The sequence below is a fragment of the Myotis daubentonii genome, chromosome 12 (genome assembly GCF_963259705.1).
Source record: "Myotis daubentonii chromosome 12, mMyoDau2.1, whole genome shotgun sequence".
NCBI lineage: Eukaryota > Metazoa > Chordata > Mammalia > Chiroptera > Vespertilionidae > Myotis > Myotis daubentonii.
In genome coordinates this window covers 49,878,054-49,899,005 of record NC_081851.1, presented here as the reverse complement: position 1 = coordinate 49,899,005, position 20,952 = coordinate 49,878,054, and the positions used below count along the sequence as shown (strand labels likewise).

Below are 20,952 nucleotides of genomic sequence, written 5' to 3'. Positions count from 1 at the left end.
GTTCCAGGGTGTTCTTGCTGCTTGAGTGGCAGCCCCATGAACACAGTACTGAAGGGAGTCTCCCCTCGGTTACAGATATCAGTGTGGACCACCCTGACGAGAAGTCCATTATCACTTACGTGGTGACCTACTACCACTACTTCTCTAAGATGAAGGCCTTGGCTGTTGAAGGAAAACGAATTGGAAAGGTGAGCTCACACCAGTTTTATATGTTGTGAGACCTCATTAAGGTTCACATCGTAATGCACTGCCTGCCACTGAGCTCCGTGCCCTCCCGTGAACTCATACACTTAGCCAGGAGCAGCTTGGGGCAGGCTGTCCAAATGGCAGGGGAGTAGGCGGCATCCCACGGAGGGAGGAGTGGTGGCTTAGGAAAGGATGTGAGGGGCCATCGCAGACCCAGAAACATACCTCCCCCTAACCTTCCCAGAAAATTGGGCATTGAAAATCTGCTTGAGCCGCCTAATGTCATAGGCCGGCCTGAAGTCCTCCTCCCCACAGTTGAAAAGGCCCCAGTATTATGCTTTTTATTTCTCGTTTGCCTGCCATGTTATTTCGGAACACCTCAGACCAGATGACCTTGTCTTCCCAGTGCAGTAGGAATGGGAAGTTCATGGGCGTTCATGGGACAGGACCACGCACAGTAGAGCCCTTTGTGCTCCTCTGGAGATTTGGGAGCTTAGGCAGCAGGAGTCATTCGGACTCTTAACCCCTGGGACTGGGGGCTGGGAGGTTCCAGAGCCACTTCCAGTTGAGTTAAGATGTCATTGCTTACAAATAATGGCCACAGTCTGAGCGCCTGTTAACAAACGGTTCCTCAGGTGTCCAGGCTCGTGCGGAGTGGCCTAGAACCCTGACCGAGCGCGCCTGTGCTCATAGAGGGTGCGGTCACGTTTTCCTCCCGTCGTGATAACGCCGCCTTCCGTTTTTCTAACTCCTCCGTACAGGTGCTTGACAATGCTATTGAAACAGAAAAAATGATTGAAAAGTATGAGTCACTTGCCTCTGACCTTCTGGAGTGGATTGAACAAACCATCATTATCTTGAACAATCGCAAATTTGCCAATTCCTTGGTTGGGGTTCAGCAACAGCTCCAGGCATTCAACACCTACCGCACTGTGGAGAAGCCGCCCAAGTACGATGCAGATTGGGATGCCCTGCCGTTACTGTGGGGGGGAGGTCACTGCCGTCACAGACCCTGCTTTCTGACTGGCACGATCTCGTCTCTTAGTGAACGCCTCTCCCCTTAGTGAATGCTACTCCTTTTCATCTGATCTGTGTCGCCCTGTGAGCCCTTTCCAGTAGATTGTGCCACTGATAGATGAGACTCTGAAGAAATTGTGCAGGTCTCCAATTCCTTATCCAAAACTCTGGTGCCTAACGTATTTCAGAATTCCGTATTTTTGGGATTTCAGAGAAGCAGCAGTTGTGTGGATGTGGTGTACTATGATTCCAGTTGGGTGTGAGGAAGTAACCCATAATCAGGCCCATGAATAGATCCGTAGCAAAATGTGTAAATATTCACGTTGTGTTGGAGAGAGACAGATAATAAATATTTTCACTGTCCCCAAAAGTTTGATTTTTCCACATCATTTAAGAAATAAGGATTGGGCACCTTATCTCGTAATTATAGTTAGAAAGTTTTTCCTCCTTTTTCTGAAACTCCACTCAGTTGTGGATTCCTTGCTGAGGTCTCTGAAACCCAGATATTGGTAGTCATATGAACTAATTCTTGCTGAATTCATTCAGCTATGCACTCTGAATGAAGTAAGTCTGTCGCCCAGGATTTATGGTCTAAATCAGCGGTCGGCAACCTTTTGGACCTCACGGACCACTGGTTGGCGACTGCTGGTCTAAACCAAGCATGTCTAACTCTCTGCTAACGGGCCACACGTTTGACATGCTTGATCTAAACCTTGAATGAGGTGATTAATAAAAGAATGCTATTGGATGCTCCTAAATATAAATCTCAAATACACCAACCAACCAATCACACAAAAAATTTCCACAGCTGGGCACACTTTGAGGTCGGTAACACCCCAAAACTAACCCACTCTGGTTTCTCTAACGTGCGTTTCACATAAATCAGACCAGAGATAACTGGCTTTTTAAATGGCGTGGCTGTGTGAAATTGTTCCTTTGCCAGAAGCAAATTAATATTTCCCCTTGAATTGAACAAAATATAATAAGTAATGTTTACGGTTGTTTTTTCTGTGCTTAGATTTACGGAGAAGGGGAACTTGGAAGTGCTGCTTTTCACGATTCAGAGCAAGATGCGGGCCAACAATCAGAAGGTCTACATGCCCCGGGAGGGGAAGCTCATCTCTGACATTAACAAGGTAAGCCCCTCCCCCTGGTCCTGCGTGGGCCCGTCCTGTAGAGCCCTGGTTCTGTTGCTGGATCCTGATGGACTGAAAGGGTCCATCCCTGCCTGTGGAATTAAGGGGCGGGTGTTGCTCGGGAATTGCAGAGGCTCAGGGGATACCTGCGCTGGGCGGGCCTCTTGGAGGTTTGGGGAGAATGTTAGATTTTATCAAACTGGCTTAGGTTCTGCCTGTTTACCTTGTTACTCACCTGTCAGAGGCAGTTGACTCAAACACCTTTAGGTTGGGGAAGGGAGAACACAAAACCTTATGTCATGTATCTGGAATCCACAGAGGTTGGGGCTGGCTCCTCTGTCAAAGAAGCTATTAAACGACTTCCATTATCAAGCCTGTTGTGTCTGCAATTAGAGAATTTCACAGGGGGCATATTTCCAAGTGCAAGTTTGAAAAATCTAGAACTTTGGTCAGTTGTACCCATTTAGAGTCTTTTAGTTGGAATTTTTTAAAATGTCATGAAGTAAGATGTGTCTCATAGAAATGAATGTAATGTGTATAGTCAGTCAGTAAGGATTTTTTGGGGGAAATACACGGACGTGTGAATAAAAAAACACAGTGGCTCGGGACGGGGTGAATGAGAGAGTCATCATACGGTTTCCTTCAGAGAAAAGTCATTTATCTTTTTTATAAGATCAGAGCTGTTGAAAGTAAGTACTTTGCTTCCTCTCAGTTAAAGTAAGATTTATTATTCAGTTGCCTCGCTCCATATCTACAGTGTCTTGTTTTCCAAGAACAACACAGGACCGTAGATTTAGATAAGGGAGAGTGTTCCCGCGAGGCTACACTGAGAGGAAACTGCTTTTTCCTCAAGGCCCCAGAGGAACGAGGATGGGAACGGGACTTCCCTTCTGCGTCCTTGGGTCTCTTGGAGAAATGCTAGCTGTTGACTGGAGCCAAGGAAAGTGCCTTGGACGTGGCAGGAAACCGTTCTTTTTCGCTTCCGTAGGCCTGGGAACGACTGGAAAAGGCGGAACACGAGAGAGAACTGGCGCTGCGGAATGAGCTCATCCGCCAGGAGAAACTGGAACAGCTCGCCCGCAGATTCGACCGCAAGGCCGCCATGAGGGAGACCTGGCTGAGCGAAAACCAGCGCCTGGTGTCTCAGGTTCTGCTCCCGAATTTTTCGAGAAACTGCCCGGGGCCCATCTAGAAACGTAGGCTGTCCCCAGGGCCGCTGGTCGGCTCGTCGGCACCCGTATCTGAAGGAGCTGGCAGGTCTCTGCCCACGCCCCGCGAAGGGGATGTTTATACTTCCTAATACACTGTCTCTTCTGTTTATCCGACTTTTTACGGATCTGGAAGCAGCTCAAGCAGTTTGTTTAGAGCCAGTGAGTGTGTGTGAACTGGTCACATTTATGTAATTAAAAAAAAAAAAATTCCCTCTTTTCCTCGGTCTTTGACCAACTTGTCTTGCAAGGCGGTCAGATGGGTCATAAAATAATAATACAGATGCCATTCTTTTCTGCTTGGCTCCACGTAAGCGATCACCTGCCCCAGGCACGTTAAGCCAGGTGCTAGCATTTGGACCCCTTTGTCATTGACAAGTTGCTGATTTGCTTTGGGGAGGGAGCATCTGAGAGCAAGCGTGGAGTTTTAGGGGTCCTGGGGAAGGCAGAGACCAGCCCCAGGGTTGTGGGGGGAACCTCAGGGGGTGGTGTTTAGCTTTAAGACCACCAAAGACCGTGCACTCAGGATTCCACCTCTATTCTGTTTCTTTGTTCCAATCAGATGGCTTTTTCATTCCATTTCTCTGTAGGACAACTTTGGATTTGACCTTCCTGCCGTCGAGGCTGCCACGAAGAAGCATGAGGCCATTGAGACAGACATTGCCGCATACGAGGAGCGTGTGCAGGCCGTGGTGGCCGTGGCCCGGGAGCTCGAGGCGGAGAACTACCATGACATCAAGCGCATCACAGCGAGGAAAGACAATGTCATCCGGCTCTGGGAATACCTGCTGGAACTGCTCCGAGCCCGAAGGCAGCGTCTCGAGATGAACCTGGGGCTGCAGAAGATATTCCAGGAAATGCTCTACATTATGGACTGGATGGACGAAATGAAGGTAAAACTCGACGGCAAGGAGGCCGGAGCTGATCCCGTGAGGCCGCTCTTCTCTGGGACCCGCCCACTAAGCCCCAGCATGCGCTGTGCCCCTTGTCTAACTGCCCGCTCTGCAAAGCCAGAGAAGGGCCACGCTACCCATGGGGGGAAGAGTGCTCTAGTTTGCTCATCATCTTCTTCCCCTAAGGGCATGGGACGGCCGGCCGGGCACGGGGTGGGTGCGGCGTGGCTGCTGGCTCTCAGCTTGCTTGAAGATTGCAAGATGCTGAAGTCAAGGTTGTATTCACCGGTGTCCTGTCTGTTACCTCTTGTGCGCAGGTGCTATTATTATCTCAAGACTATGGCAAACACTTGCTCGGCGTGGAAGACCTGTTACAGAAGCACGCCCTGGTGGAAGCGGACATCGGCATCCAGGCAGAGCGGGTGAGAGGTGTCAATGCCTCCGCCCAGAAGTTTGCAACGGATGGGGAAGGTGAGGACGGGCCATTCCACACGTCACCTGCTAGTCACCCGCCTTTAGAGAAGCAGATAAGTTCTTTGTGGCGGCGGGGCTTTGGAAGTTACGGCGGGCCACAGGCCACGGGTTTGACATGCTTGGACGGTAGTGGATACATGAGAGTCCGTGGGGTGGCCTTCTGAGCCCTTTAACTCTGTCTGGCTTTTCTCAGATGGCCATGTCTTTTCCTTAAATACTCAAGTGCTGTTGGTTTTGAATGGCTTGATGCTTGGCAGCGAGACTTTGCCAGACCACACTTGATATGGCTATGTACCAGCAACCTGGTACATGTGCTCTTAACTTACCATTGCCCCTCTCTCCTGTCCAGTCAAGACCTTAGAAGCGCTCTGTTGCCTCATAGCATTAGCCCTGCTAATCTAGTAGCAAGGACATGGGGTGTAGCTTACTGCCTGCACACCAGCAGGAACCTGTGCTAAACTCTGTTGCACACCCATTCCTTCTTTGGTGTTCAACAGGCTACAAGCCCTGCGACCCCCAGGTGATCCGAGACCGAGTGGCCCACATGGAGTTCTGTTACCAAGAGCTCTGCCAGCTGGCGGCTGAGCGCCGGGCCCGCCTGGAAGAGTCCCGTCGCCTCTGGAAGTTCTTCTGGGAGATGGCAGAGGAGGAAGGCTGGATACGGGAGAAGGAGAAGATCCTGTCCTCCGACGACTACGGGAAGGACCTGACCAGTGTCATGCGCCTGCTCAGCAAGCACCGGGCCTTCGAGGACGAGATGAGTGGCCGCAGCGGCCACTTCGAGCAGGCCATCAAGGAGGGGGAAGACATGATCGCGGAGGAGCACTTCGGGTCCGAGAAGATCCGGGAGAGGATCATCTACATCCGGGAGCAGTGGGCCCACCTGGAGCAGCTCTCAGCCATCCGGAAGAAGCGCCTGGAAGAGGCCTCACTGCTGCACCAGTTCCAGGCGGACGCCGACGACATCGACGCGTGGATGCTGGACATCCTCAAGATCGTCTCCAGCAACGACGTGGGCCACGACGAGTACTCCACCCAGTCTCTGGTCCGGAAGCACAAAGACGTGGCGGAGGAGATCGCCAACTACAGGCCCACCATCGACACGCTGCACGAGCAGGCCGGCGCCCTCCCGCAGGAGCACGCCGAGTCCCCGGAGGTCAGGGGCCGCCTGTCCGGCATCGAGGAGCGCTACAAGGAGGTGGCTGAGCTGACACGGCTGAGGAAGCAGGCGCTGCAGGACACCCTGGCCCTGTACAAGATGTTCAGTGAGGCCGACGCCTGTGAGCTCTGGATCGACGAGAAGGAGCAGTGGCTCAACAACATGCAGATCCCAGAGAAGCTGGAGGACCTGGAGGTCATCCAGCACAGGTGAGGGGTGGGGCGCCGGGGCGCCAGCCTGCCTCGCGCTACCAGTCGTCACCGAAGGAGTGACTACCCTCTTGAATTGCCTTTCAGATTCGAGAGCCTGGAGCCGGAAATGAACAACCAGGCTTCCCGGGTCGCAGTGGTCAACCAGATTGCACGGCAGCTGATGCACAGCGGCCACCCGAATGAGAAGAAGATCAAAGCCCAGCAGGACAAACTGAACACCAGGTGAGCGGGAGGCCAGCGGTGCGGGGCTCAGGTGTGCGGGGCAGGGAGGCTGAGGTCCCTGGCTGAACCTTGCTGTCAGGAATTTCCCGTGTTGGGGTCAGTGGCATTGTGGTGCTGATGTCGCCGCATTGGCACCTGCCTTGCGACATACCCTCATTTTGCAAGACGTGTGTTTTGGGTGATGTCATTCAGAGCACCCTGGTACCTGCCCCTCCCCACATCAGAAGTTAGGGGGCCCTTAACTGGTTTGGCTCAGTGGATAGAGCGTCGGCCTGCGGACTCAAGGGTCCCAGGTTCGATTCCAGTCAAGGGCGTGTACCTCAGTTACGGGCACTTCCCCAGTGGGGAGTGTGCAGGAGGCAGCTGATCCATGTTTCTCTCTCATGGATGTTTCTGATTCTCTCTATCCCTCTCCCTTCCTCTCTGTGGAAAATCAATAAAATATATTTTAAAAAAGAGAAGTTAGGGCCTTGGTGAGGCATCAAGGAGGCGCCTGTGCTGTCCCTTTTAATAAAACCATTTCTGGAACAAGATTTAGGCATGTTTGAGACATAATTGGCCAACGAAAGTCCCAATCATCAAGGTAGACCTTTGTGTCGGTCTAATCTTTCTGTTGAGTGAACACATTTGAGTAGGTTGTGGTGGTGGATAGGCTCAGGTGTTTAGGTTACTGTCAGGTGTTGGGTTTGGAAAACGTTGGTTGGGTGTGGCTCAGAGATGAGTGAGATGTGTAGGGCAGACATGGGTTAATTGGCTCTTTGGGGGACAGGCATGTTGTCGCGGCTCATGCTGGAGCTCTATCACGAGCCCCTCGTCCTGCCAGGCTTTTTCCAGCTTATGTTGCATCTTTGAGCTGCCTGGATAACATTTGATGTCCATCTGCTGAGTGAGATGATTTCCCCAAAAGCATGTAGTCAGAGCAGAGGTGGAGGGGAAGGGCAGCTGTGACCATCCCTGTTAATGCCATTCAGCCATGTGCCGCCAGCGTGGTCCTCACACGCTCCCCCTGCCGCCTGCGCCCGCAGGTGGAGTCAGTTCAGAGAGCTGGTCGACAGGAAGAAGGACGCCCTCCTCTCCGCCCTGAGCATCCAGAACTACCACCTCGAGTGCAACGAGACCAAGTCCTGGATCCGGGAAAAGACCAAGGTGATCGAGTCCACCCAGGACCTGGGCAACGACCTGGCCGGCGTCATGGCCCTGCAGCGCAAGCTGACCGGCATGGAGCGGGACCTGGTGGCCATCGAGGCGAAGCTGAGCGACCTGCAGAAGGAGGCGGAGAAGCTGGAGTCGGAGCACCCTGACCAGGCGCAGGCCATCCTGTCCCGGCTGGCCGAGATCAGCGACGTGTGGGAGGAGATGAAGACCACCCTGAAGAACCGCGAGGCCTCCCTGGGCGAGGCCAGCAAGCTGCAGCAGTTCCTGCGGGACCTGGACGACTTCCAGTCCTGGCTCTCCAGGACCCAGACGGCCATCGCCTCGGAAGACATGCCCAACACCCTGACGGAGGCCGAGAAGCTGCTCACGCAGCACGAGAACATCAAGAACGAGATCGACAACTACGAGGAGGACTACCAGAAGATGAGGGACATGGGCGAGATGGTCACCCAGGGCCAGACCGACGCCCAGTACATGTTTCTGCGGCAGCGGCTGCAGGCCTTGGACACCGGGTGGAACGAGCTCCACAAGATGTGGGAGAACCGGCAGAACCTCCTCTCGCAGTCCCACGCCTACCAGCAGTTCCTCAGGGACACCAAGCAGGCTGAAGCCTTTCTCAACAACCAGGTAATGCGCCTCGTTCCCTCGCTCCCTCGCTCCCTCCCTCCCTCCCTCCCGGCCCAGGCCCGGCTGCCTTTAGAAACATCCTGGCCGAGCTGCTGGTGTAAACACCCACCCCCGTATGAAGTGAGGAGGATGGTGTAGAGACACTTGCCCGGCACCGTGTGGAGGGCAGGCACCGAGAGCCCCCAGAGCTGTCCTGCGCGCAGTGCGGTGGTTTCAGCCGCCACCCAGGACCCCTGGGTTCACAGTATGTCCTCATTCATAGTATCACGTTCAGTTGTTCAGTTGGCCCTTCTGTTTTTTTTGAATGAACGGCTGTCTTCCTTGTTCTAGATGAGACAGGGACTTCGCCCGATGACACACGTCACAGAGGTTGGAGAAAGAAAAGCAGCTGAGGGTGGTCAGCACCATCGGGGCTGTTACTCTGTTGTAGAAGTCAGGGTTTGGAAGGGGTGTCACTGTTGCCCTCGTGGCCACCTGAGAGGACCCCTGTGGCTGATGCACAAAGCTTTGCCTACTTTCCTCCCTCCCTCTGTGGAAAAATTTAGAGCATTTAGCCACTTAGGGAAACTTAGTCCCTTACGGAGTCCCTCCTTAGGTGTGGCCCAGAGATGGGTGAGATGTATGTGGCAGACATGGGTTAATTGGTTCTTTGGGGGGCGGGTGTATCGTCACCACTCTGGTTGGCGCTCTTTCACGAGTCCCTCTTCCCATCAAGCTTTCCCCCCTTACAGCCTCTGCTTTGTCAGGTTCTTTGGATTATTTCCCCGCGTAGTGAGGAAGGAAGCAGATACGGGGAGGTGTGGTGCAGGGAAATGTAGGACCCAGGAAGCAGTGTCTCCGTTAATGCCGAGAGGGAGTCGCGGTTCATGACGTCTCGCTCTCCTGTGACTGTTTTCTTTCTCTTTGTAAATAGGAATACGTTCTGGCCCATACCGAAATGCCCACCACCTTGGAAGGAGCTGAAGCCGCTATTAAGAAACAAGAGGACTTCATGACCACCATGGACGCCAACGAGGAGAAGATCAACGCTGTTGTGGAGACTGGCCGGAGGCTGGTGAGCGACGGGAACATCAACTCGGACCGCATCCAGGAGAAGGTGGACTCTATTGATGACAGGTACAGTGTTCGGGGGCCCTCAAAGAGGGGGTCTTGCACCCTGGGGCTCTCGGGCACCTTAGTCACACTGGCCAGCAGTCCTGGGGACTGTAGGTTCAAATCTCCCAGTGGGTGGGGTATGGGCACCTAGCAGAATTTGATCTGCCTATCACAGAAAAGCAGCAAGCAGCAAATGGCTGCCTGAAATTGTGATTCTCATTGTAAGATATGCACAAGTGTCCACAAAAGAAAGGAAAGCCTAGGACACCAGATGAACCCTTATCCAGAGACTTCTGAGAGCAGTAATGCTGAGTGGCCATCGGGTATAAGCCACGACCTTCCACCTGATGCAACCCGAGACCTCCCTCGGCCACACCCACATCGTCTGGGTCCACACCAACACCTCAAAGCCTGTCAGGAGGGAGTGGGGAGGGTGGGGGAGGTTTGCTGGTCCCCAGTACCTGGCAGAGCCACAAAGGAGCCTTATCAGGCCTTCCTGAGAAAATGGGCTTGTGTAACGCTGTGAGGGATCTTTACCGTGGTGAGAGAGAAGGCCCTTTTCCTCTTCTGCCAAGGCGGCCCTACGATTGGTTGATTGGGTGCCCATTCTATTTGTTTGCCGTTCTAACAGTTGTTTGTTTGCAGCTCTAAAAGGTTTTTCTCCCTGCTTGAAGGACTGTTTGACCTTCACCCCTAATTCTCACCCTGCCTCTGTTATTACTAAAGGGGAGGTTCAGGCTGGCCAGTCACTATCCTCTGTTCCAACTGATCTTCTCTGGTCCCAGATTGGGCTGCATTTAAGGGCTTAGTGTGAGATTGATTCATCTAGAAACAAGGCTTCTCTGGCCTCCAAGTACGGTGAGCAGGAGGACCTTGCTGAGGTGTTCCCCGTGCCTACCCAACCCAAGAGGGTCTCTCGGGACTCGGACCGGACCCCCGGGCCAGATTAAATTTTTATGGTTTGGAGGAGAAAGGGAATCACTCTTTCCCCTGTGCTGATTTCCTATGTTTGTTCTAAGGATGCCACTATAGAATAGGGTATAACAGATTAATTGTAATTTTGTGTCTACTGCTTTTAAAACAGCTGCAAAAAAGAAAAATTTCCTCCACCAAACCCCTCTTAAATGAGTGTGAGAAGCAGGGATTGGGCAAGAGAAAAATCTAGAGGGAAAAAAATTTCCCTTCTCCCTGATGTTAAATCTCTCATTTTTTTTTTAAATATATTTTGTTGATTTTTTACAGAGAGGAAGGGAGAGGAATAGAGAGTCAGAAACATCGATGAGAGAGAAACATCGATCAGCTGCCTCCTGCACACCCCTTACTGGGGATGTGCCCGCAACCAAGGTACATGCCCTTGACTGGAATCGAACCCGGAACCCTCGAGTCCGCAGGCCGACGCTCTATCCACTGAGCCAAACCAGTCAGGGCTAAATCTCTCATTTTTGTGGCCGCCATGCCCCATGCTCCTCCGAGGTACGTGCACGGGGCTGATTGCCTGGAGGCGGCTTGGCCCTCAGGGCCACGTGCGCTCAGGCACTGCCTTGCAGCTTCCCCGATTCTGTAGCTGCGAGGGGTTGTTGGGAACAGGTGGCTTCGAGAGGACATTCATCAGGCCTCCGTGTGGCTTAACCTCCCTTTTGTCCTTGGCGGAGAGCCTGGGCTCCCGGGGTCCCAGGGCCTCCTTAGGATTTCTGGTTTTAGAAAGAAATGGGAAGAGGATCCTCTCCTATCGATAAGCATAAGAAAGGAGGAGGGCAGCTTGCCATTGGTCAGCTCCCAGGCTGATGTTAACTGAATTCTAGTTCTACTTTCATGTCCCCAGAGGCCTCAAGATCTGAAAGTCTGAGTTCCAGGTGCTGCAGGTGCACAAGCTGAGTCACATCTGAACCTGGGGTTCTGATCCCCTGCCCAGAAACATTCTGAGGCTCCCATGAAGCCAGTCTAGAGTGCACAGTCATTATCATGTGCTTACATTCCAGAGAGCTGGTCAATTACCACCGAGTTTGTTAAAATGAGAAAGTTCTAGAACAAAGACACTGGCTCTTAACAGATGGGGGTGGGGCTCGGTATGACGGTGGGACCGAGCCTGCTGTCCCAGCCTGCCCCGCCGCTTCCTGGCTCTGATGGAAATTCCAGCCACGGGGAAATCCTGGGAGAGCCAGGACCAGCGTCCAGCTCCACTGAGCCAGGCCCCGTCTCACATGGGAAAAAGCTGGAAGTCCCCAGCCCATGTGACCCAGGCACCGGGTTCTGTGCTTTTCCCAAGAACCTGAGTTTAACCCCGCAGCTGCCTCATGTGATGAGGGAGCCTCTGGGTCTTGTGATGGGGTGAGAGATGGAAATCAAGCCAGAGATTTAACCTTGCCCCCAAACAAAGAGTGCTCTTAGGTCTGTGGGAAACTACGGCCAAGTTTTATAGACGATCCTTCCCTATAATTAAATCCACGACCCAGCTTTGAAAGACCTTCCTGAGTTTCGCGTCATGAACGATTTCGGTCGCCACTAGTAAACAGGCCACGTGCACTTCTCTCGAGGGTGTTCTGAGTCAGCAGCATCTCAGCCGCCTGCATCGCTGCTTTCAGTCTGCTGAGCACATCACTCAGAGGCCATCCTCCCGCCCTCCCAGTAGCTCTGTGTCATGTGGACCCGGGGCCCCAAGTCACCATCTAGCTTTACCTCCCTCGTGGTCCCACTGTAAGAGAAAGATTGCCTGGGCACACAGCTGCTGGGCACACCCGAGATCTGATTATCTCAGAAGTGCATTCAGGATTCTGCCTGGTTGTATTTCTCTCTTAGTGACTCTTCTCAGACAGTGTTTGAAGTTGTTTGTAAGCCCGTGTCCTGTTGTAACTGCCAATATAGGTTCTTCTTGCAGCTGTAGAACTTTGTGAGATGCCGAGGAAGGGAGTGACAAGGCCCTTCATTCAAGGGCTTTGACTAACTCCAACTCAGATCACCTCCTTCTAAGAAATTTGCTTTCTTCATAAAAGCAAATCTTAAAACCTCCCGCAAATAGTGACTGGGACCAGAGGGTGGGGCACTTGAAGAGCTTTTCTTGGCATTCCTTCCCCTCCCACATTTTTAGACAACTTTAGCCCAAATTCACCAACAACATTAGAAAAGTTATTTGTAACTTTTGGTCTCGGACAAAGGATAGCAATGAAGTAAAGGGGATTGGCCTTTATTTATTGTTGTTATAGAAACAACAGAATGTCTAAAATTGGGGCGGGGGGACTACTATCTTTAATTTCATCCCTAGCACATGCCATTTCAGTTTTCACCTTCTAATTGTGCCGTAGAGTTTTATGTCGTTGAATTATGCATGAGCTCTTTCCATTTAGCATTATAGAAGGAATATTTTTCTATTCTCGCATTTTGCCTAAGAGGTATAGGTATGTTAAGATTTGTTTTCCTCAAGCGTGGAACCCCTTTCAACTAAAGAAATTTAGAGTCATTGTATGTGGCTGGCACATACCTGACGGTTTATCTCCATTCACGTTATCCTGTCGTTCTGCAGTCACTGGCGCCTGTGGGAGCAGAGGGCTTTCCTTTGGTTCCCCAGGTAGATAATGGCTGCAGTGCTGCTGCTGCCACTTGTTTTGCCAGCACATGTGGTGCGTGGCAGTGCTATCACATGGCATTGCTATCACATAGCATTGCTATCACATGGCATTGCTAGATCTTTCTTGCTCCTCCTTGAGGAGGGCTCTTTAAAAGTCAGCAGCTTGGCCGGGGTGGCTCAGTGGTTGAGCATCGACCTATGAACCAGGAGGTCATGGTTCGATTCCCTATCAGGGCACATGCCCTGGTTGCAGGTTCGATCCCTAGTAGGGGGCGTGCAGGAGGCAGCCAATCAATGATTCTTTCTCATCATTGATGTTTCTATCTCTCCCTTCCTCTCTGAAATCAATAAAAATATATCATTAAAAAAAAAAGTCAGCAGCAAGTGCTGTCCGAGCTGCTCTTCTGTGTCATTGTGGAGAAGCAGAGTTTGTGTTCTCTCCCAGCCCTGCCACGGGGACTGGCGGGGTCGGGGGAGAGACCTTGCCCAGGCACATAAGCAAGAAATTGCTTTGAGAATCAGAGTGAAAAACTCAGACCTCCCCATCAACATTTTCTTAGCCATGTTCATGCCCCGTCACCCGATCACGGTGCCTACAATGGGGGTTTGCACACCTGCGAGCTTAGAGTCCTTCCCCCAGCACTAGATGAGGAGGCACCAGGTTTGTACGGCTCATTTGACTGCGTCCTTGGCCTGTTGTGTGGCTTAGACAGGTGTTTTGCTCTCTTTTGCCCCATGACGCACTCATCTGGAGGATGCTGAGAGCTCTTGTTTATCTTGTCTCCTTGGCAGAATTGAGAACTGTAAGCAAACTGTTTGCAGCACACAGACCCAGGGGAGAGATCGAATTGTGAAGTCTGTGTTTCCAAATTCTCTAATTATTTTTTTTTAAATGTTCTTATTATCATTATAACAGACATAGGAAGAATCGAGAGGCAGCCAGTGAGCTTCTGATGAGACTGAAGGACAACAGGGATCTTCAGAAATTCCTGCAAGATTGTCAGGAGGTACGTCTCCCTCTCACCTCTCCCTTCCTGGTTTCTAGCAAGAGCCAGCCAGCAATTTGGCAGAAGAGCCCCTGAAATAAAGCAGAGGCCAGAAATTCATATCACATGATTTTCAGGTGGGCAGTCTGGTCATGTCAGTTCTCCAGCTACAACTTACCACTTAGAGTGACTAGATTATTATAATCTGGAATATTATAGGCCAGAGTTGTGCTGTCCATTGCAGCAGACACTAGCCACATGTGGACGTTTCATTTTACGTTAATTAAGATGAAATAAAATGAAGAGTGCAGCTCTTCCACCTTCCAGCAGTATTTTGAGTGCTCAGTAGCCACCTGTGGTTGGTGGCTGCCATACTGGACAACGCAGATGGAGAATGTTTCCATCACCTAAGAACTTTATACCAGACAGCGATGTTCTAGGATAGTCTGTAGCCTAATTAATACTTTAACTGTTTAAAGCAATGTCAAGTCTTTCCAATGGGCTGGAAGGAAGGAACGGGAACTGGCTACCCAGTTAAGAAGCAGAGATTTAAAAGATACATATCAAGTTTCTTACTCGCTTAAGACCTTAAAATGTCCATCTTTCAGCCTCCTTAGATTCCTGTCTCATATGCCAAGAGCAATAAGCCTGACTTCAAACTCTGAGTTTTAACATGTGGTGTTAATCTGTGGCTCTTATACTACTTTGTGCTCCCTGAGTACACGCATAAACAAACTTGGAAAAGTACGGTTAGCCGTTAGCCAGCGAAGTGCGATCTCCCCGCAGGCGTGGTTGGAGAGACGCCTCTGCTGGCTTCACGTGTGTGCGTTCAGGGCCACGTCATCTCTCTCTGGGGGCCAGAGGACAGTGGTGTGGCCCAGGCCTCTAGATTTTCAGACTGAATTCCCCCAGAGGCAAGAATGGGATAAAGAATATCCAAGTGAGGCTGTAGGGACCTGGTGGGGAGTGTGTGTGTGTGGGGGGGGGGGGGGGGGGTTGGAGCAGGGTCAAGTAGGATGCTAGCAACGTGGCTCAAATCCTCACAAACACCTGCCCTGTGAATGTGTGGCTGTGTGTGAAAGGACACACGGCTCTACTAACAGTTGTGTGAGAGCAGGCTTTCACGTCCATTACACTGCTGTCTTGCTGTGAACCTGGCAGTGTGCTCCAGCAGCTAAACCTTAAGAAGGAAAGTCCCTAAGTGACGCCGTTTAGGGTCTGTCTGCCTTCAGCACCACGTGGATGAATCTAGGTCTCCGGGGAATTTGCCCGGAGCCAGGCAGGCTGAAGACAGGAGCGCCTGCCTCTGCAAGTGACTGGAGCATTAATAATCCATTTGAGGAGACTGCTCATTAAAGAGGCGTTCATGTCCCCGGACACTGCACAGAGGAGAGTAATGGGGTCTGAAGCTGGCCGTGTGGCGTTGCCCTCTGTGCTGCGGTGAAAGCAAGTGGCCGTTCCGCGTTGGAGGGAGTGAACGGGATCAGGAGCTGTGTGTGGCCTGGGCTGTGCATTCCACAGACGGCAAGTCCCTGCGCAGCCCTGGTGCTTCCCTCCATCAATGATTCGTTTGAAACTCAGACCGTATTTAGGGAGGATGGGGGATCCATGGGATTCCAGGCTCTTGCTTAAAGGGCAAGTTAGTGAGTAAAATTCATGGACCTGACCCTGGTGAAACCTGGGCTGAATTGGAGAAGGTGAATGCCCGGAAATGGGCAGGAGGCTGAGAGGACCAAAAGGACCCTTGGGAGAAACCTGTTTGAAATTTCCAGCCCCTTTTTTCCATTTACATAAGGGTGGATTCATAAATAGAAACGTGTAGGAAAAGTCAACATAAAGTGACAGTCCCTCCCAGTGCAGTCACAGCAGATAGTCTTAGTGAGTCTTTGGATCTTTGTTGACACTTGTTTCGAACGGGCATCCTTGGCTGCGAGGAGCCCGCTCCTTACCCCCAGTGCTAGACGTGTGCAGGAAGGGCTCAACGGGCTGGTGTGTCCTGCAGGGCCTTGCAGGTCTCCCTGTAACTGCTCTGCCCCGTCTCCTGGTTTGTCTTTTCTTCCCTTGAGTCGCACTGCGTTAGTGCAGCCATAGTGCCTGCTGGGGGGTGCGTGTGGTGGTGGAATTTAGGTCAGGTTTGGGGGTTTCAAAACCCTTGGAGTTTGAAGCACAAGCCAAGGGGTGATGTGTATCATTCTGTCTTTCAGCCTCATTTTAAGCCAGAGTTTCTGAGAACGGAGGTGTTTTTTAAGGAGGACGGTGTAACTGGGCGGGTGTGGCACAGGGATAGCAAGCTCCATGCTTCCCTTTTAGCTGAATGTGGTGATCAGAGCATTTTTTCCTGTCCCTTTCCAGTCTGCACAGTGTTCTTTTTCTGCAGAGAATGAATGTATTCTCAAATGACCTTTGTAAATGCCCACAAATAATAGCTGTAGCTCTGATCCCAGAGAGCTGAGGGGGGCAGATGACCAGCAGGTTCCACAGACCCGCCTCACTGTGCTGTCTCGCACGAGGCTTTATCTGTAGGGTGGCGTGTTCAGCAAAGAGCAAATTTGTTTATAAGCCGCTGCGTTTTATGTAGCTCTTTAAAAAAAACACACACACAAAAAAAACCTCTCTTGGGTAGGTAGTTATGAATAGCAAAAATATGTGCATGTCCTTGGCCCATTGGATAAGTAAGTGCCTTCTATTGTGTTTAATATCTGTGTGTGTGTGTGTGTGTGTGTGTGTGCGCGCACAAAATACAGGGGGAAATTTCACAGTTTGGTTTCCTTTTAACCTCTTTTCCCCTTGGATTGAACGGCCATAGTATTTCAGATTTTAGCTGCTCAGATCACTGGAAAGTAGGTAATTCTTTTAAAGTAGGAAATGTAGTGTCTCTATTGTTGTGTAACAACAGATCTGTGGTCCTTGCTTACAAAGGGCTCTATGAGATTTACTGGTTTTCCCCTCAGTAACGAGTGACACCACAGGTCTCTACGTTTTGCTGTCATTCCCCACTCCCTCCCGCGGGGTGGGTGAGCAGCCTGAGAAAGGCAGAGATGGTGCCCAGCGGTCAGCCCCTTCAGAGCCAGGGGTCCTCCTATGACCCCCATTGCTCCCCTTGGCATCGTTTCCAAAGAACAGGCTTTCTATATAAGCAAATGTACGGGAAAGCCGTTTCCCGGCAGCAGCCCAGAGTACAAGCAAATGGCCTTGGAAGTCCTGAGCCTGTGAGGGTGTCTGTGGGCTCTAGATGCCATTTCTGACCCTTCGGAGGGAGGGTAGTGAAGGCGTTCAGAGCCGATCTGTTGTGGCAGGGACAGGTGTGAGGGGGCTACTGGCGGTCACGCAGGAGAAGGGGTGCGGTCCCTGAAGATGTTTGCTCTGCTTCCGGGCTGGCGCTGTATTCCTTTGTGTACCTCCCACCTGGGCAAACAGACGCTCTTCCTGGGCTCGCACGGTGTGGGGGGTAGGAGTTAGGACACTGGCATGGCCGACGGCAGGCAGGCAGTGAGGAGCGGGTGAATTGGGAAGTGTGTCCAGGGCCTGGGGCCTGGGGCCTGGGGCTGGGCTGACTCCCGGCCTGGGCCTCAGCAGAGAGCGCCCTTCTCAGATCTGTCAGCACCTGGCAGGCTCTGTGAGGCTTCCAGAGTCCAGGGCCAAGTCGACATGTTGGCCTCAGAATCCAGTCCGGTGAAGTGGTCTTGGTCTGAATAGAAGGCCTGTAGAGAAGTAGTGGCTGTAGTGAAAGGGGTGAAGGCGACTCACATGTGAAGGAAAGGGCATCATTGAGAGGGCATCAGCGCTGCCTTGCCCGTAGGGGAGCTAGTTATGTGAGCTTTGGGGCATTCCCATAAATACATCCGTGAAGGGGAGCGAGGAGTAAGAGAGGAGGGATTTTTGTTTTTTAATAACAGAATTAAAAGAGTAACAAACTACCAAGTGGAGTGAAAGACAGTGAACGTGGTGTAGCCGGGCGTTCATGTGGAAGGGAAAAAGGTTGGGAGTGCTGAACAGTCGGCAGCTGGCTCAGAGCTCTGGTGCTGCTGCACTCACTGTTAGAGGCAGCGTGTGGAGCGTGGCTCAGGCCCCGCCTCCGTACGGTGGGGCTGCCTGTCATGGCAGGTCACAGCTGTACCGCCAGTGCTTGGCTGTCTCTCGACACGGAAACGTGCACAGCGTGCCTCTACAACATAACGCGACGCCTTCCAGGCAGAGAAGGGCTGCTGTCTGTGATCCCAATCTCTGAAACCTTCCTGTTCCGTTTCTCTCTTTTCCTAGCTGTCGCTCTGGATCAACGAAAAGATGCTTACAGCCCAGGACATGTCTTACGATGAAGCCAGAAACCTGCACAGTAAATGGTTAAAGCATCAAGCATTTATGGCAGAACTCGCGTCCAACAAAGAATGGCTTGACAAAATTGAGAAGGTGAGTTAACGTGTCTGATGAGCTGCCGTTTCCGCGGCGAGGAAACGGACTGGGTGGACATGAGCCCCTTTTCATTTAGCACGTTTCCCAGCACATTTGAGTCATACTTGACCACATACAAAAGTGACACAGTCCGTCGTCGCCCCAAGTCCAGTGCCTGACTCGCGCCCAGCAGAAACCCTCGGGCTGGTGCGCGGGCCCGGGCCTTCCCGAGGGTGCTGGGTGTGCAGGTTCTGCTGTGCATCTCGTCTGCCGCCCACGAGGGGCTGTGAGCCCAGGACAGGGGTGTCCTTGCCGTCGTCCATGTATAGGACCGGGACAGACCGATTAGTCCAGTCGCACAGAATGTAGAGATGTTACATATTTTTAAATTTCCCTATTTTTCTTGTATGAGTACTGTATTCTAATCACTGTAATAATTTGAAATGTGTTCTTTCAGCCCAGGGAGATTCTGTGCTGCAAGAGCATAACCGAACGTGAATGTGGTGAAGGTCCCCACCCTCCCTTCTCTTCCTTGACACTTTTTATAAAATTGTTTCAGACTCAGAACAGTTAAAACAACGTGTAATGGTCTTCTGGGGGTGGTGTGGAGGGGCTGAAGTCTTAGGTTATTAGCATGACATGCCCCGTTGCCCCAGTTGAAACAGTTGCCACGTGCAATAATCATTTCCTGCTGGTCTCTCATGAAAGCCGGTGCCCCGACTAGGTCATCGTCGGTTTTATCAAGTAGGAACTTCATGTGGAAAAGACTATGTGTGTGTTTTGGCGGGGGGGGGGGGGGGGGGGCGGGGGGTGAGGATGTGTGTGTGTGTGTGTGTGTGTGTGTGTGTGTGTGTGTGTGTAAATCACTGATCAAATCATCGTAGGTTCGTTTTCCACTGTGACACTTGTTCTTTAGCCAACTATTTATTTATCACCACGGTGGTTTGCGTTTTCTAGGAAGGAATGCAGCTCATTTCAGAAAAGCCCGAGACAGAAGCCGTGGTGAAGGAGAAACTCACGGGTTTACATAAAATGTGGGAAGTCCTTGAATCCACCACCCAGACGAAGGCCCAGCGGCTCTTTGACGCCAACAAGGCTGAGCTCTTCACCCAGAGCTGCGCCGATCTGGACAAGTGGCTGCACGGCCTGGAGAGTCAGATTCAGTCTGATGACTACGGCAAAGACCTGACCAGCGTCAACATCCTGCTGAAAAAGCAGCAGGTGAGGGGGCAGGGCAACCGCCTACGTGGACTGTTTCTGTTTTACTGCCATAGTCCTCACTCATCCACAGCCATCCAGCCTCTATGTCAGTGGTTCTCAACCGTCTGGCCCTTTAAATAGTTTCCTCATGTTGTGACCCAACCATAAAATTATTTTCGTTGCTACTTCATAACTGTAATGTTGCTACTGTTATGAATCGTAATGTAAATACCTGATATGCAGGATGGTCTTAGGCGACCCCTGTGAAAGGGTCGTTCGACCACCAAAGGGGTCGCAACCCACAGGTTGAGAACCGCTGCCCTATGTGAAGGGATTTTCAGCCAGCACAGTGTTAGCTCCCATAGCATATGGGGCATTTCCAGAACCAACTGGAAAGAAACAACATCAGTAGGAGTATTGGGTGTTTGTGCACGGGAATACTCTTTTTATCATCATCATTTTAGTTGATGGATGGCCCCCCCGTTTAACAGTTGAATAAATATTCATTTCTGCATGAACTGAATGTAAATTTATAAATACATGAAGGAAGGTAGTCATGCTTGCAAACTTTGCTATATAACATCTAGATATATGTGACAGTTATCCGAGTGGTTCAGGGTGCAAGACATTTGCCCCATAATTAATTCTTTTGTTTTCCCTGTTATTTTCCTCCCATTTCCTGGATAAACTTAAATGTTCTCCAAATTTCAAAATCCTAGAAAGGGATTTTTTTTTATTTATTTATTTCTTTTACATCAGCCCACAGAGTGGAATGCCCATGGATAGTTTCACGCATGTTTGGAAACACTTTTTTAGACTCTCCGCTGTATACATTTATATTCCTCAACCTTCCCTTTTGGCCAGTGCCCCAAACCAACATTTCATAGGACGGTCCGAGTTGCCCTCGTCTCCGGTTGAAAGGGGGTCTGTTTTCTGCCCTCAGATGCTGGAGAACCAGATGGAGGTGCGGAAGAAGGAGATCGAAGAGCTGCAGAGCCAGGCCCAGGCCCTGAGCCAGGAGGGGGAGAGCCCCGACGAGGTGGACAGCAAGCGCCTCACCGTGCAGACCAAGTTCATGGAGCTGCTGGAGCCCCTGAGTGAGCGGAAGCAGAACCTGCTGGCCTCCAAGGAGATCCACCAGTTCAACAGGGATGTGGAGGACGAGATCGTGAGTACGCCCTCCTGTGCGCCTCCGGGCCTGGCCTCTGGAGCCAGCGCGCCGGCCTCCTGGTGGGTCTCCCCGCGGGCTCGGGCTGAGCCGAGCTTTCAAGGCCGACGTCATGTACATTCTGAGGGTCCTTTCCCTGCTCACATGAAATGCAACTCCATTTTTCTGTCCGGTTTTTATAAAGATATTCTCAAGTGTCTTTTTTTTTTTTTTTAATTGATTTCAGAGGAAGGTAGAGGGAAAGAGAAACATCAGTGATGAGA

General features: G+C 51.4%; 1 protein-coding gene across 3 annotated transcripts in view; it reads left to right on the top strand.

Moving 5' to 3' along the window:
* SPTBN1 (spectrin beta, non-erythrocytic 1) overlaps nt 1–20,952 on the top strand; it is a 178,679-nt gene that overhangs the window by 134,496 nt on the left and 23,231 nt on the right. For all 3 annotated transcript variants that reach the window (XM_059659810.1, XM_059659811.1, XM_059659812.1), the window contains 14 exons: nt 76–188; nt 948–1,135; nt 2,222–2,339; nt 3,328–3,486; nt 4,138–4,440; nt 4,758–4,911; nt 5,412–6,282; nt 6,370–6,507; nt 7,533–8,289; nt 9,203–9,405; nt 13,863–13,953; nt 18,193–18,339; nt 19,279–19,542; nt 20,465–20,689. In XM_059659810.1, the coding sequence (XP_059515793.1) occupies nt 76–188; nt 948–1,135; nt 2,222–2,339; nt 3,328–3,486; nt 4,138–4,440; nt 4,758–4,911; nt 5,412–6,282; nt 6,370–6,507; nt 7,533–8,289; nt 9,203–9,405; nt 13,863–13,953; nt 18,193–18,339; nt 19,279–19,542; nt 20,465–20,689 (3,731 nt within the window). The remainder of the gene's footprint in view (nt 1–75; nt 189–947; nt 1,136–2,221; nt 2,340–3,327; nt 3,487–4,137; nt 4,441–4,757; nt 4,912–5,411; nt 6,283–6,369; nt 6,508–7,532; nt 8,290–9,202; nt 9,406–13,862; nt 13,954–18,192; nt 18,340–19,278; nt 19,543–20,464; nt 20,690–20,952) is intronic.